This window comes from Hyaloscypha bicolor, assembly GCF_002865645.1.
Source record: "Hyaloscypha bicolor E unplaced genomic scaffold K444scaffold_16, whole genome shotgun sequence".
NCBI classification, from domain to species: domain Eukaryota; kingdom Fungi; phylum Ascomycota; class Leotiomycetes; order Helotiales; family Hyaloscyphaceae; genus Hyaloscypha; species Hyaloscypha bicolor.
In genome coordinates, this window is record NW_020194518.1 from 1,996,555 (window position 1) to 2,011,557 (window position 15,003).

The 15,003-nt window shown below is 46.6% G+C and overlaps 4 protein-coding genes across 4 annotated transcripts; 2 read left to right on the top strand and 2 right to left on the bottom strand.

Annotated features, from left to right (window-relative positions):
• The first annotated feature begins 782 nt into the window (after positions 1 to 782).
• Positions 783 to 2,897, top strand: K444DRAFT_553780 (vanillyl alcohol oxidase). The gene is made up of 6 exons (XM_024876627.1): positions 783 to 1,059; positions 1,122 to 1,277; positions 1,322 to 1,706; positions 1,752 to 1,836; positions 1,883 to 1,921; positions 1,968 to 2,897. Exons 1-6 carry the CDS (start codon positions 795 to 797, stop codon positions 2,844 to 2,846), a joined length of 1,809 nt encoding a protein of 602 aa, XP_024742623.1. The 5' UTR covers positions 783 to 794; the 3' UTR covers positions 2,847 to 2,897.
• Positions 2,898 to 5,996: 3,099 nt separating this feature from the next.
• K444DRAFT_518852 (uncharacterized protein) lies at positions 5,997 to 7,350 on the bottom strand (the record flags this gene model as incomplete). Its single annotated transcript, XM_024873902.1, has 2 exons — positions 5,997 to 6,409; positions 6,459 to 7,350. 2 exons carry the CDS (start codon positions 7,348 to 7,350, stop codon positions 5,997 to 5,999), a joined length of 1,305 nt encoding a protein of 434 aa, XP_024742624.1.
• Positions 7,351 to 11,179: 3,829 nt separating this feature from the next.
• K444DRAFT_608296 (uncharacterized protein) lies at positions 11,180 to 12,249 on the top strand. Its single transcript, XM_024879351.1, has one exon. It carries the CDS (start codon positions 11,275 to 11,277, stop codon positions 12,037 to 12,039), a length of 765 nt encoding a protein of 254 aa, XP_024742625.1. The 5' UTR covers positions 11,180 to 11,274; the 3' UTR covers positions 12,040 to 12,249.
• Positions 12,250 to 12,701: 452 nt separating this feature from the next.
• K444DRAFT_185696 (uncharacterized protein) lies at positions 12,702 to 14,647 on the bottom strand. The gene is made up of 6 exons (XM_024870878.1): positions 14,355 to 14,647; positions 13,791 to 14,265; positions 13,487 to 13,667; positions 13,307 to 13,430; positions 13,116 to 13,234; positions 12,702 to 13,055 (listed from the first exon to the last, which is right to left on the bottom strand). The coding sequence occupies exons 1-6, from the start codon at positions 14,436 to 14,438 to the stop codon at positions 12,872 to 12,874; spliced, it is 1,167 nt and encodes a 388-aa protein (XP_024742626.1). The 5' UTR covers positions 14,439 to 14,647; the 3' UTR covers positions 12,702 to 12,871.
• Positions 14,648 to 15,003: the final 356 nt, after the last annotated feature.

The following is a 15,003-nucleotide window of genomic DNA, read 5'->3' on the forward strand; positions in this document are numbered from 1 at the left end:
AGAGAATCTCGTTTTGGTCTGAATACTTTGGAAGTGTGTCTAACCAGGCTCAGAGGAGTTCAAAAGTCAAATTAACCTAGTCAAAGCATAATATGTCTGGTTAGAGACCATAATCTTGAATTTTTAGTGAGCTCTGAGTTCCGAGAGTGAAAATCTCTTTGAGGTAACACGACTCGATGAAGGAGTTTGTTTGAATAGAAACTCCCTGTGCCTTCCACCCCTTTTCTTTAGCGAGGTAACGTTTAGCGAGGTAACGTAAGAGCACCTGTTAAGGCTTCGCGTACATCTACATATATGGCGAGATGTCCTGCCAGAGTTCGTTTATTATAAAATCACTAGTTTGGGGCAGAGAGTTTAAATATACAACATTTCAAGGAGCATTCTCAACCGCATGCATAGATGAACATACAAAAGCCGCACCTGCATCGGCAATATCTGGAACTGCATTGTACGCAGGGAAATGGCATCAGATCTCACCACATAGGCTTGGCTTTACTTCGCAACCTGATTGAGGTATTAACTATACGAACACAAGGCAGTATATTTTTTTAAAAAAAAATTTAATATAAAAAATATGTAGAAACACTCTCTGCCCCTTGAAAGTATTGCACAGCCACTGCTAGCAAAACATGCGGGGTAGAACGTGGGGCCAGCCCCACAAATTTACCCCTCTATTCTCCGGATTTACCCCTTTCCATATAAACATCAGGACAATTCAATCACTTTATACCCTTTATAACCATCTTCAACAACGGCCTCCCTAGCTCCATCTTTCTTTCGTCATAGCATTTGAGATGTCATCGAAATCTGATATCCCGTTGCTCTCCGAGAAACACTCTGGCATTCCCCTAAATCTCCTCGAAAAGGCCCAGAGAGCTAAGGCGTTGATTTATGAAACAAGAACAAAGGAAACGAAGACAAGGGAGAGACTGCCTGCCATTCCACAAGGAATCGACAAATCAACATTTATTAAAGCTCTAGATGAGTTGGGTGACCAACTTGGCACTGACAATGTTGAAGTCAATGAAAAGCCACTCGTTGATGGATGGTATATGGAGCGTAAGTATTATCATGTCTTTCAAAATTGGAGAATGGCTAGATAAGTGTTGAGACCTCTCCAGACCCCAATACCCACGACATGATGCCCATCCTAGACGACGAAGAACTAGTTGCATCAGCAGTCGTGTATCCAAGCAGCACAGAGGAAGTCCAGAGAATCGTTCTCTGGGCAAACAAGTATTCAATCCCCATATTTCCCATCTCGATGGGACGAAACTGTAAGCCCTCATACCAACCTCATAACTCGAACTAACACTTTCAGTGGGTTACGGAGGGGCAGCACCTAGAGTCCGAGGCTCAGTAGTCATCGACCTGGGAAAGAGAATGAATAAAATCTTAGACATTAATCCAAACGACTACACCTGCCTTGTCGAACCAGGAGTCTCATTCTATGCTCTTTATGAAGCTATTCAAGCTAAAGGGTATGACCATATGTGGATCGATACTCCAGATCTTGGAGGTGGTTCCGTTATTGGTAATACCTTGGATCGAGGGGTTGGATATACGCCATATGGTGATCATTGGGCTTGCCATTCAGGATTGGAGGTCGTGCTTCCTACCGGAGAGGTTATCAGGACGGGGATGGGGGCGCTGCCTGGAAATAATACTTGGCAGACTTTTCCTTATGGATTTGGTCCTTACTCGGAGTAAGTACCACCCGAAATGATTGTGTACAGTTCTTATTTTGTCAGTGGTATATTTTCACAGTCCAACTTTGGTATTGTGACGAAGATGGGAATGACTTTGATGCCTAATCCAGGAGGATATGAAAGCTTTGTAAGTCTTGTGTATTGCTTCGTGAGACATTACTAATCTGTTCTAGATGTACGCATTCCAGAAAGAAGGAGATCTCGAAGCACTTGTAAGTCAGACTCTCCCAAAACAAAAGAACCAACTCATGCTTATAGATTGAAATCATTCGACCACTTCGCATAGGGAATATCCTGGAAAACGTAGCCCAAGTCAGACATGCAATCCAAACACTAGCTGTCAAGGGATTACCACGAACTAAATACTTCTCTGGTGATGGTCCTATTCCAGAAGAAATCGTCCGGGAGCAGCTCCGAAAAATGCCCATCGGAGACCATACCTGGCTCTATTACGGCATGTCCTACGGGCCTCCACACATCAGAAAATACAAACTCGACATCATCGACCAGGAATTCAAGAAAATTCCGGGAGCTCGGAAAATCGACCCTTCGACCTTACCGGAAGATGAATATTTCTGGTCTCGCGATAGAATCGCTGCTGGAGTACCAGATCTTGTGGAACTTCTATGGGTAAACTGGGTTCCGAACGGTGCACACGTTGCATTCAGCCCTGTGTCCCCAATTCGCGGTGCAGACGCCATGAAACTTTTCAATTTGGGGAAACGCCGGCATGACGAGTTTGGCATCGACTTCCTGCCAGCATTCTGTGTGGGGTTACGCGAAATGCATCTCATCGTCGAGATTGTTTATGACAAGAACGATCCAGTAAAGAGAAAGGCTGCAAATGATTGTTTAAGAGAGATGATTGATGATGCGGCAAAGGAAGGGTATGGTGAGTATAGAACACATTTGGTTCTCATGGATCAAGTGGCTGGCACGTATAGTTGGAATGATGGGGCGCTGATGAAGTTTAATGAGCGATTGAAGGATGCTTTGGATCCGAATGGGATATTGGCCCCGGGAAAATCTGGAATCTGGCCGGCGAGGTATAGGGGGAGAGGATGGGAGATGGGGAAAAGCAGTGGAGGGAGATCTGAAGGGAATGGAGTAACTCCGTCTAAAAACACGAAGTTGTGATTGTTCATTGCTACTGATATTGAAAGAGCTGAGACTGGGAGAATGGTTCAGAAAATTCTTAAAGGATATTTTATCAATGATCGATATTTTGCTAGCAGTAATCGGGTAGCAGCCATGCAGGAAGCATCAAAGCATTTTCTGCCACGCTAATAACAGCCTGTTCGCAACCCGAGTCCCCGTCCTATTCTACAACTAAGTTAACTAGACAGCCCTTAAGATCCAAATACAGATTAACTCACCGCCCAAGGTATCAAAGTGATGATCTTATTCCCCTCCTCCTCCTCCAAAAAAAACGACTGCCACAGTTGCACAGTATCAAGCCAGTCCAGATTCAGACTATCCTCAACCGAAGTATGCGTAAACATGAAATTATCCTGCTAACTAACATAATTGGGCCTTCCTACACAGTCATCCTCATTGCAATTATGTCTTTCTCAGTGTCAGTTGCGTTTACGGTTTTGCCAACTCGTTCCATTAGGGAAGCCAAGCAGGTCGATAATCATGGCATAGAATAACTTTATGGCGTAACGATAATCTTGCCGACGAGGTTGGGGACGCAGTGTAGTTCAAATGCGGGATCAGTAACGTTGATATAGAGGAGCATCCAGATATTGAAGAGTTGTTAGATTTGTATGTGCATTTTGAAAGAGTTTTTCGCGGCGAAAATCGAGGGACAAAGAGGTGGAAAAAGGTCCTGCGCATTAAAACAAAAGTCTAGAAACGCCATCTTACCTCTCCCCTTTTACGGAGATCGCGGCATAAAGTATGGGGAATAAAGGGCACCAGGAGACATCAGGCCCCCTAGCGTACAGATCAAGATCACTCGAAAGACTTCAAAAGTTCAAACCCTTCCCAAAGAAAAGATTTCCCTGCACAATAGTCTCAGTAACACTTAAGGCTATTCCTTTGGATGTCATTTTCCCATTACGATCACAAATCAACTCGGTGTTGTGAAGTTTTAAGGTGTTTTCGGTGCGTAGGCGAGGAGCCATTCTCTATGAGTTAGTGGACGACGCCGCCACTTTTGGCTATAGAGGAAAATTGATGCGAATAAATAGCATTAAGTACACATTCGGAGATTCGACAATGGATAAAACGGGGCTTATGTAGAGTCTCTAATGGGGGGTATCTGTCTGCGCAACTTTTGCCGGATCGGTAGGAACCCAAGTATACCTACGAGCCTCCGCCCCTCTCTGAAAAAAAAAAAAGGAAAAAACGTAGATGAGCTCCCAGCCATCAAGACAGGTTCTCCAGATAGTCCCCGATAAGCTCTGCACTCGGAAATCAAGCGATTTACTTTTACCAGACACAAGCCCAAAGCCGCTCTTACATGGGTATTTCAGGAGAAGAAGGTACAATAAAAGACGTCAAGATTCACGTAACTAGCAACAGTAACAAATGCTCTACTATCTATACACCAAGCCTATATTTTCTGCCCCGTAACGTCGTAACATCATCCTTCGTTCATCATTCGTGAAGTCGTAAAAAGGAAACAATGAAACCATCCAACTTTTCCACCTAGTACTCCCTAAGATGCTAACATCCAACTCCTATCGTAACATCTCCATAGAAACATCATTCACTCGCTCGTAAACTCATGAAAAAAACATCCCTCAATACCTCGTAGAAAATGTCTTCTTACTCTTCTTCATCTTGAAAGTCTTCGGTGGCGTCCACGCATCCTCCGTTTCCGTCGTAGTCTGGCTCACATTCGAGTTCCCATTCCCATTCCCATTTCCATTGGGATTGCCCTTCTGCTCCTTCCCTTTAACCTCAACAACAGTCTTCCTAGCTTCCTTCGTGGATTGCGGCTGCGGCTGCGGTATATCCATCAACATCTCATCAATACTCAAATTACTGATCACACTCGGCGCCCTCTCCCCTGCCTCTCTCTCCGAATCTGACCCTCTTTCCTTAGCCAACATCTTGAATTTCTGCGCCGGGGGCGGAGAGTTCGTCGACATCCGCTTCATCTCTTCCCCACCAGGGGTGTTAGTTCGCGGAGTGACTGCCACCCTCGATTGCAGAAACTCTTTCGATGGAGAGTACCCCCCCGTGACAGGCGAAGGCGATACCTTCACGCCTTCCTGCGCAGGCTCATCCTTTTCCCTTTCTCGTGATCGGTTCCTGGCATCCTCTTTCAGCGCAGCTCCGAAGCCGTTTATCGGGGATTCTAATCTAGGCTTGGAGTTAGATGGGGGCTGTGGGGTGGAGACTTGAGGCGAGAAGCGAGGTGATGCTGAAAATTCGGGTTTGGGAGATTGAGGCTCGGAGGTTCGGAAGGGGTTTGTGCGTGCGAGGATTGGAGGGGAGGGGGCTGGTTGTTGTTCGGAGGCTGGGGGTGATTGTGCAACTAGAGGGGGGGTGATGGATGGTGAGAAGCGAGGTGTTGGTGCTTGGATGGGAGATTCTGCTTGTTGGGCTCCAAACGGTGGAGACGATGGAGAATTGAATATCTGTCTTGGATGTGCTGCCATTTGAACATAATCGATGGCAGGAGAGAATCGAGGGGCAGGTGCTTGGATGGGAGATTCTGCTTTTTGGCCTTCGTTGCGTGGGTAGAAGTAAGTTGCTTCTGATAGTTCCTGTTTTGGGGCGTCGGCAACATTAGGGGCATATGAGGGTGTCCAGAAACGAGGCGAAGGTGCGGAGACTTCTGGTTTGATGGACTCGATTGGTTTCGGGGTGTCGACTTGTGGGGTGAAACAGGGAGAAGGAGCTGGGACTTCTGGCTTGAAAGACTCCGCTTTCTGAGAGTCGAGGCGTGCGGAAAAGAAAGGTGAAGCTCCCACGACCTCTGGCTTGGGAGATTCTACTCGCTTCGGCAAGTCGAAGTGTGGTGAGAAACGAGGTGATGGTGCCGAGACCTCTTGTCTGGGATATTCCGTCATTTTCGAGGAGTCGATTCGTGGTGAGAGGTTTGCAGAAGGCGCTGAGAATTCCAGTCGGTTGACTCTAATCTCCTCCTTTGGCGGCTCTGTGATCTCCTCTTTCATGTAGACGAGGAGACTCTCGTTGTTGTCCTGCTTTGATTGCTCCTTTTCAACCTCAACCAGAGGCTCGGGCTCTGGAAGAGATGCCTGGAGTATCAAACTGTAATCCTCACTACTCGAGTCAGCACCGCTCGACCGAATATGACACCAGAATGACTTACCTCAACTTTGGATAATCCTCCAACTTCAAGCCGTCCAACCCGGCCTCTATATTTTCCATCGACGCTTCAATCGAGTCCTCCAACCCATGACAATTAGGAGATGGCCCATGCGAGTTCCATCTCCTACTGCTCGTCTTGTTACAAACATCCAAGATCCTGATGCTTCGAATAGCTTTGACAAGGTCTCTGAATTTCTTGCCGTTGAAAGGTGCAAGAGGTTTGGGCCAGATGCCGATTTTGCGAGAGCTTGACATCAAACAACCCAAAACCATAGAATCACAGGCGTAGCGGAGCTCGTCGTCCAGGGCACTATCACAGATGGCTTGGCCGGCCATATACCTGTCGATGAGAGCTTGTACAACGGTTATTGCGGTCTCGATGGCAAATTCTCTGTCCCGCTTGATCGCATCTGTTGAAAGTTAGAGCAGACACTTCAAGCCGATGTGATTGAGACTTACCAATGATACCATGCAACATAGGCATATCCCCCACATCATCCTCAAGCTTCTCGGTGCTTTCACGCTGCGCTAGCCTCGTCATATCTCTGAACTCATCCGGTCTATCAAAAACCCAAAATACAAACACTAATGGTAGCACGTTCTCATTATAGCCCTTGGGTAGTCCCCCTCTCTGCAGGTTGTCGATCCAAGTATCCGAGAAGAACTCTACAGTCGGTAACATCTCGAATTTGCTGACCAGGACTGCGAGTTTGCTCAGAACGTCGAGGCTGACTTGACGTGGAACCTTCCTCCCTGCTCCATGAATGATGTTGAGTAGGATGATCATCGAGTCGAGGTCATCTTGGAGCGGGATCACGACATGCCCTCCTGTTCGGAGGGTCATTGCTTGAGGGAAATCCCCACCCAAAATTGTGTGGAAATACCTTGATGCGAGCATCAAATGTCGTGAGGAAACGACACAGTGAACCTCGTGGCTTGACAGGATAATTCTCTCTCTCTTCTTTGCAGGTAGTGGGGTCGGAGGACGTTCAGGTGCAGCCACCCTCGCAGTCTGCCTCTTCAGGGTGCCCCAGAATGAAGCAGGAGGGCTTTCGGAACGGTCGCGCCGCGACGAAGCATTCGATCCCCACCTTGCTCGAGGTGGTGGAGGAGATGTTGGCCCGTCTGGGATCTCAGGCGCATCGGGCGCAAAGAAGAGGACACTTTCTTCGTCGGCCGCAGCGAGTGCTTCAAGTTCAGCCTCGACGTCTGTCGCGGATTCAAGGTTCCCATCATCGTGAAGCGCCCTCTGATCAAGTGGTTTCGATACGTTTGTAGGATTTCTGGATGAATTCTCATCCACCTTCAGGACGTAGCGGGTCAGTGAAAGAGTCACATCGCCATTTGGCATGAAAATCAAGGTTTCTGTCGCCATTTTTCATCGAGCTTCGGCCGGGGGGCTGGAAAACTCTGTGATCGAACTGTAGCGCCGTCAGTGCCTGCCCTCTCGCCATAGCTTTCACGACCCCTCGCTACCTACCGGCGGAAATATGAATACACATCTGAATTATCATTACTTTTGTGAAGAGAGAAAGAAAGAGAAGTGATGTGAAATTGAAGACTCACAATGAAACCACAATTTTTTTCTCTCGGCTGTGTTGACACCAAATTAGAAGCGCCTCGGGCGAACTGCATGCGTGGCGGGTGCCAGTTGGCAGAACAAGGCCAATTGGCGAGACGCTTCACCGTTGGTGCAGCGTGCACTGACTGGATTCGAGCCCAATTGGACAGACGTTGGGTAGCCTTGCATGGTGAGATTCCTGCACTAAAATTGCTGCTACACTGAGTCACATGCGTGCTGCAGGAGTCAGGAGTGTGTGCTGCCGTTTGTGCGGTTTTGATGTCTGGTTTGTGAGGGTTCTCGGGAAATGATCAATGTGCGGCGGGAATGGTTTGACCCCCACCGCTACACCCCCTTTTCGGTTAGCAGCACATGACCATTTCTACCTACAACAGACGGGACATAGATGGATTCATTGAAAGGAGTATCATTTATGATGATCATACACTCTGGCTTCTTTCGTCGCATTTGAGGGGGATTGAAGGGAGTTCCACGTGAATGAACGCCATGTATGCACGTGACCATCATCAAACGAGCAAGGTGAAGTTCCTTCAAGCGTATGAGAGACAACTAATGAAGAGTCGACTGCTCTAGAAGACGTAAGAAACGCTTCTCCCGAAAAAAATCTTATAATAACAAATGAGCTTCAAGCGGCAATTGCAGCAGCCATCACTAAAACCTAAGCAACTACACGTCTCGCTTGAAACCTCTCCTCACCAGAGTGCAATCACGGTAACAGTTACCTGCGGTACAGCAGCAACTGGAGACTCGAAGTGGACGAGATCGCCGTTTTCGGAGGGGTTGAAGTGGCGGTTGCGGGACGGGTAGTACCAGCAATTCCCCGCAACACCCTAGACAGATACGCCATCCCTCCCGGACATGTACGAGAAGCGAAGTATACACTGCAACATCTGGTACGGATTCACCAGTAGCTAGTTTCCACGACGCGCACTGGTATCCGTTAATTGAAAGAATTGAATAAAAAGATAGAGGGAGAAGGAAGAAGCTTATAGGAGGAACATCCTTTTCGTAAACTGCGCAAATTCAAGTTTCAGAGGTCATCCCTTGGCAATACAATTGGTTTATAAATATATTGTTGCATAGGAGAAGGAATTATGATCTGGCTGTTGCTGCTAGTGTCGTTGGTGGATGCTGTGGTTCGGAGCCTGGGCGTCTCAACTGAGCTGATGCACTATTAACCCCGAGTTCCTCAATCTCCAATTGCCCACGGAACCTGTCCAACCGCTACTAGTAAGACTCTGCTAGTATGGGGTGGCGCATCCAGCGTTAGTAGCAATGCTATCCAGCTTACTGTCAATGCAGGCCATGAAGTTATCACCACAGCGTCACGAAAGAACTTCGAGTTCGTGAAGGACTTCGGAGCGAGCGAGTGCATTGACTGCAGTAGTGCTACAGCTGCTTCGGATTTTAATAACGCCTTTAAGGGTAAGCGCTCAGCCGGAGCCTTCGACGCAATTAGAGGAGACATTGCTTGGACGCCAAAACTGGGGGTCGTTAAGCAGATAGAAGGTGTCAAATTCTTGGCCACTGTCATTTGGGAATTTCCTAACCTACTGGAGGCTTTGGCGCTGAAGAAGGTGTTTGCTACCTCTGCAAGGGCACTTATATTGCCAAGATCGTGTAGGAGGACTTCTGGCCCGCTTCTCTCAAGGCTGGGTCATTCGTCCTCGCTCCTGAACCATTGATTGCTGGACATGGACTCGAGAGTTTGCGGGCAGTTGTTGATCTCTAGCGGCAATATGTCTCAGCTCGGAATGTTGTGGTGCTGCTATGATCGGCGTCTGTTGTTGATTGTCAAGTTGCGAGTTTGCACCATCAATTGTTATAATCAGGCGAAGATGGTATTACCAGCTTGTTCTATAGACAAAAGTATTATCCACCTTAAATGGTATTTTCAATTACAGCAATATCGGTCACTATCACTAGCAGCCGCAGTTGAAATATTTTGCCTCGTTGGAAAGTTCGCTCCAAACACCTCAAGTATTGAACCGCTCGATGAACCCAAAAGTGTTTCAAACCAAATTATGGAGAGGCCCAATACCTATTGATAATTGTTGAGAGTTTTCTTTCATATAGAAATGCTGTTAAACTTGAAAAGGCTCGAGGTTTTATAAGGGGGTTGAGTAAATAAATCAAGCGAAATCATCCGAAACCGTCGCCTTGCGCCACAAAAATTGACATCCAGAATAAGGCTTATTATTTCGTTCACTCAAATACTCGAGAGAGGACGGAACTAGGCCCGAGGGCGGTCGGATATGTTGTATCATGGAGTAGTGAATGCATAAGTAGGTCGTAAATTTTCAACCACGCTCGATAACAGAATTCAGCGAGCCTCCCAACCTTTCTCCAACACTTCAAAATAATCTCAATCTTATCCGCATCTCAGCTCTCCTCCAATCAACGGAATCACTGGACATAAACACAAAACTTTCATATTGTAGAAATGGGCCTGAGATCTTTGAAAACTATCAAGCCTAAACGAGGCTCGTTACTGAAGCGGGATGCACTAATGGTCGTGAATCCTTGGGCTTCGAAGAACGCTTCCGCTCCTCTTAAGCTTGTGATCTACAGGGAACAGTCTAAAGGCTGTCTTGCGCGAGAGGAAGAACTATCTGACAAGCCTTCCTCCTGAGGTCCTCTTGATGATCTTGTTGGAGGTCCCGATTGCAGACTTCCTTGACATCATGCAAACGTCCAAACACCTCCGGCAATTTGTCAGAGCAAACGCAGCAGCATTTTACAATTCTGAAATTCTCTATGAATTTTCGCACGAGGCAGACCAGATCCCTTCCGGAATTGATCAATGGCTGGCTCGTCCCTACAAACTGAGAAATTCCTGTCCTCGAAAGATATCTTCTCGATAAGAAGAAATACACATATTGCGCTCGAGGTACAAGATCGGAGGAAGAATGCATTGGCCGAAATTTACAGGTAAAATTATCGCAGCCTGGACCTCAATATCTGCTGTGGCTTCGGATTGGTAAGGCCATTTCACAAAAGGCCTCCTGGATGACTACGGCAAGATCAAGCAAATCTAAACGAGGAATGTAGTAATCTTCTTGAAGCCTTTGAACTGCGGGTTGAGGGTCATTGGGCAGGATCAAGGAGCGGTACCGTGGGGTTTAAGTCAAAGAGACTTGATCTGGTACTATGGCGTGCAGGAGAATTAATATGGATTGCAGCCGCGGTTCTTTGTCCAGCCGCCAGGTCGCCGGAAACATTGACGTGGCAAAGGGAACTTGTACTGGGACTATGGGATAACGAAAGAAGGTTATTTCTTGTTCTTCTTACAGTGCAGAAGAAACAAAGAAGATTGTTTGGGAGGGGGCTTTGTATTTTGGGAGAATATTCTTTGGTCTTTGGCTCGAGCTAACTTCGTGAAATCGTCAGACTCATGAGCACTAGAGACAAAACGGGTGCTCAACTGCTCTGGTATGTGATGGTCACACCTTTTTTTTATCCTGATCCAGCCTGCAAACAGCCTTCCTTCGAACACGGGAAAAGGATAAAGTTAACTCTATCACGTGTATGCATGCAAGCCACCTGCAGATACGCGCCGAGCGGACCGTTCCCCGCAGCTCATTTCCCAACCTCCTCACCAACATGGAGAAGGCAAATTTTGGAAATCGGCCGATCCTTCTGCGAAGCAACAGCCAAGTCTACTGCGCCCAAAACCCAAGGCGTTCCTGACAAATGGGTTGCGGCATTTGCCAGTGTTTCAAGGCGAAAGTCTCAGTCAAGGCAAGGCTGCCCTCTCACCAGCTCCGCTCCAGCAACGCCTCCACCTCAAAATCGAACACGAACCCCGCAGCTGATGCCTCTTCGAGCCATTTGAGAGGAAAGGACTATCTCACCGCCCTTCCTGCCGAGCTCCTCCTCAAGATCATCCCTCATCTGCCTCTGCAGTCTTTCTTTTACTTATCCCACACTTCAAGTTTCTTACGATACTTTCTAACGACTCACGCTTCAACAATCTGTAATGATGCTATCAACTCCTATTTCCCGAAGCAGGCTAAGATCTTGGAAACCGAGAAGACATTGGGCTGGCTTGTACCAACCCACGAGGAACTTCGACGAAGAGAAGATTTCTTCTCAGATTGTTTGGGGACTGATCTGCGAGACCTCCGACTCTGTGAACACAACCCTATCAAGAAGGTTCGCTGCGCGCCGTTTGAAAGCCTTACGGATTTCCGCGACTTCCAAATCAAGCTTAGCGATCCTGGGCCGCAGTACCTATTCTTTTTGCAGAAAGGGTTTCTGCAAACTGGTGTGTTGTATTGGTATCATGAAGAACCGGTGTTCATTTTCAGGAAGGAATTCAACGACTTTATGAGGGAGTTCAATCGCAGGGTGACGTGTGGCCCTTGTGTCAAAGATGGGAAGCTGGCGACTGCAAGGCTGGGTTTTCCCAAGGAATTGATTTGGTACTATGGATTAGGGCAAGAAGGGGAACCTTGAAGCCATACTGTATAACCGACTATTAGAAGTTAGTTGGAACACTTTACTGCATTACTAAGTATTAGAAGCAATTATTCCTCGAGAACTTATGATAAGAGCTTGTAGGGCAATAGGTGCCACATCGTAACCCGTTTCATCTTCTAGAACAAACTAAAACTGTGAATCTTAAGCTGCCTACATGTAATCATTTCGCGTCTCTAAATGTCTTAGCGAGAGACTGGGATTGCAGTCCATAAAAAATAAACCTTGTCCCATCCTTCCCAGATCCCTCATCAACCATCTTCCATCTCGACAATGAAAAACGACTGACACCACTTGAGTAAATCTCCAAGCAACTTTGTCGGTAAGGAACACGTCAAGGACGAGTCCCAAGCCAAACAAACGAGCAGAAGCAAATATGTTTTCAGGAAGAGAGTCATCATCCACCAATAAGGCCGTGCTCTTCGGGCTCAAGAGCAACATGGCGACTCCTTCCCCATCGAAAGGATCCATCGGAAAGACAAATTCTTTGAACAACACCACAAATTCAGCGCTCAACGCTTCTGCGGCTCCGGTGGGTAAGGACTACCTATTCTACTTCCCACAAAGCTGCTTACCTTCCCATGCGATACTTCCTCGACTTGGTCCATACCTCAACCTCCTTCAAACACTTCCTCCAAACGAATGCTGCCAGAATCTGCAGTAACGCAATCCCATCGACCTACGCCGTGAACCTGAGCTTTTGTGACCGAAAATGGGGTCTGAATGGCCTGTCTCTGACTACAAACCCTTCCGATTACTTTCATTGCCGCCAGCGTCAATTTAATAGCACTCTTGCCGCTAATTGAGCATATTAAACAAAAAATGATCTAGGTCGCTTGACGCTTAAGCCAGTTATTGTCTCATAGGACAGCGAGGACCAGTCATCGAGCGAGGTTGAGGTAGGAAATCTGCGTTGCTTCTGAATAGTGAACGATTCGTCTTCCTCGTGGGTATGTCGTGCTCTTTGCGATAATTCGCTGTATAACTTAACGAGCCTAAAACTACAATGTTAGAAGGAAGGTATAGAATGATGGGATAATTAGGTATATGTTTACCAATTAAGTACTTCTTTCAAAATGCCATCGAACTTATTTAACCCGCCACGTAATTTGACCATTTGCCTAAGGCCTGTCATATGATTTTCAAAGTTCATTGGATTTCTGATATACAATAACTGCTCAGGTCAGATCCGGTCATGTGAGGAAGGAAATAGTACGCCAAAAAATGAGAAATCTAGAGCGCTTACCTCTGAGACCGCCAGGTTAACTACCGTTGCTATCATTGCATCACTAACCACCAGGTTAGGTCCCGCCATTTTTGCTCTCAGTAACTCCAGGCATTCCAACGACAGTTTGTGGGCACGTAAAGACCTAATTGTCTTAGAACATGTTGAGTCACGAGGGGCTTTTAAGATAGTCTATCTTACCATGGATTTTCTCCCAATTCATTTCTGAGGCCAGTCTCCGCAGTAAAGAGGATACTTTGGAAAGCCATTACATCTGTGAGGCAAAAAGGCATAAATTCCGTGGCAATGCGATTAAACCCCGTGACCGATGATCCGTTCTCAATCTGCCAGGCTTCCGAGCTTTTTTTGCAAACTGTGCAATCTATAAAATATTAGCAACATTAACGAAGCCCCCCCCCTCCTTTCTTTTTTTCTTTAAGAAAAAAGACAATGAAAAAGAGGGAAATGATCTCTAGCTACAGGCAAAATGATACCGAGTTCTTACAGTAGTATATAAGGCGTTCCATGTAAGGTTGTGCTTCGACAGGATATCGTTGAAATGGGTCAACTCTTCCAGCTCCAATTATTGTCTGTGATGAAATTTGTAGCTGATATAGAGGTTCATAGTATTTATCGACCCGCGTTAGAGGCAAACACACTGAAAATGTGTTATCGGCTTGCTCGTATTGGACATCTATCTGGCATTTACTCAAATTTAGAGTGGTATTTTGGTGCAGGTGTTGTGTGTCAGCAAAGTGACTTGGCGAATCTGCAGCGTCGAGTGAATTAGATTCCGGATCTACTCTAGTTACCAGGAGTTTGAAGGCTGGGTCGGGTGCCATTTGAATCCTTCGCTGGCGATCTTTGCCAGGTCCCGGGGATGGATTTTCTCGACGTCTACGTTCAATAGCCGCATACTTCCTTGCCTGAGAACGCACCGTAGACCTTGATCGAGCACGTGAACCATGCTCTTGGATGAACTTGTTGAGTAAGCAACAATACAGAGCCATTCTTCTCCAGGAAACGAATTGTAACATAACGGGGAATCATTTTTTGATTCTCTACCTACTTGGAATGCCAGTGGTCTTTGATGTTGCGCACTCTCGGATCCGACCTGCTCGCTGCGAACCGAGTTCGATTTTGAATCTTCCATCACTCCGATTTCTTGTTGTTGTAACTAATACACCACTTTTCACTCCGCCCCGGCTTCATATTTATATCATTACCCGCGCTGCGGACATAAATAATTGATTTCCAAAAGATTGTAACGGCAAATCTCTGACAGAGGCTAGGACAGGACGAATCAGGGTGCAATACCGATATCGATAATTTGTGTGCTTACTTATGGAAGACCCATCTGGCTGTTATTATCGTATTTTTAATGAAGCTCGTGAAGGCCTCTCTGACTCACATTGATTCGTCCATTAGTAATCACCGTGCATACAGCCACGAAGCCACACCTGTTCGACGCCATTTACGGAACACACGTGCAGCTTACAGCGATATTACTAACTTATGTGCGGACATTTTTAAGCGAAAATTAGGCTCGGGGTTCTTTTTCGCGTCTGTACTGCTGGGAAAATGTAAAACGACACCCCCAGGGTGTCGATTGGGGTATCAATTAGGGGCCAGGGTATTTAGAGACTTTTAGTTAATTTTTTAATATAAGTATAACCTACTACCTTATAAGGCTTATAATATAATTACGTGCTTCTTAA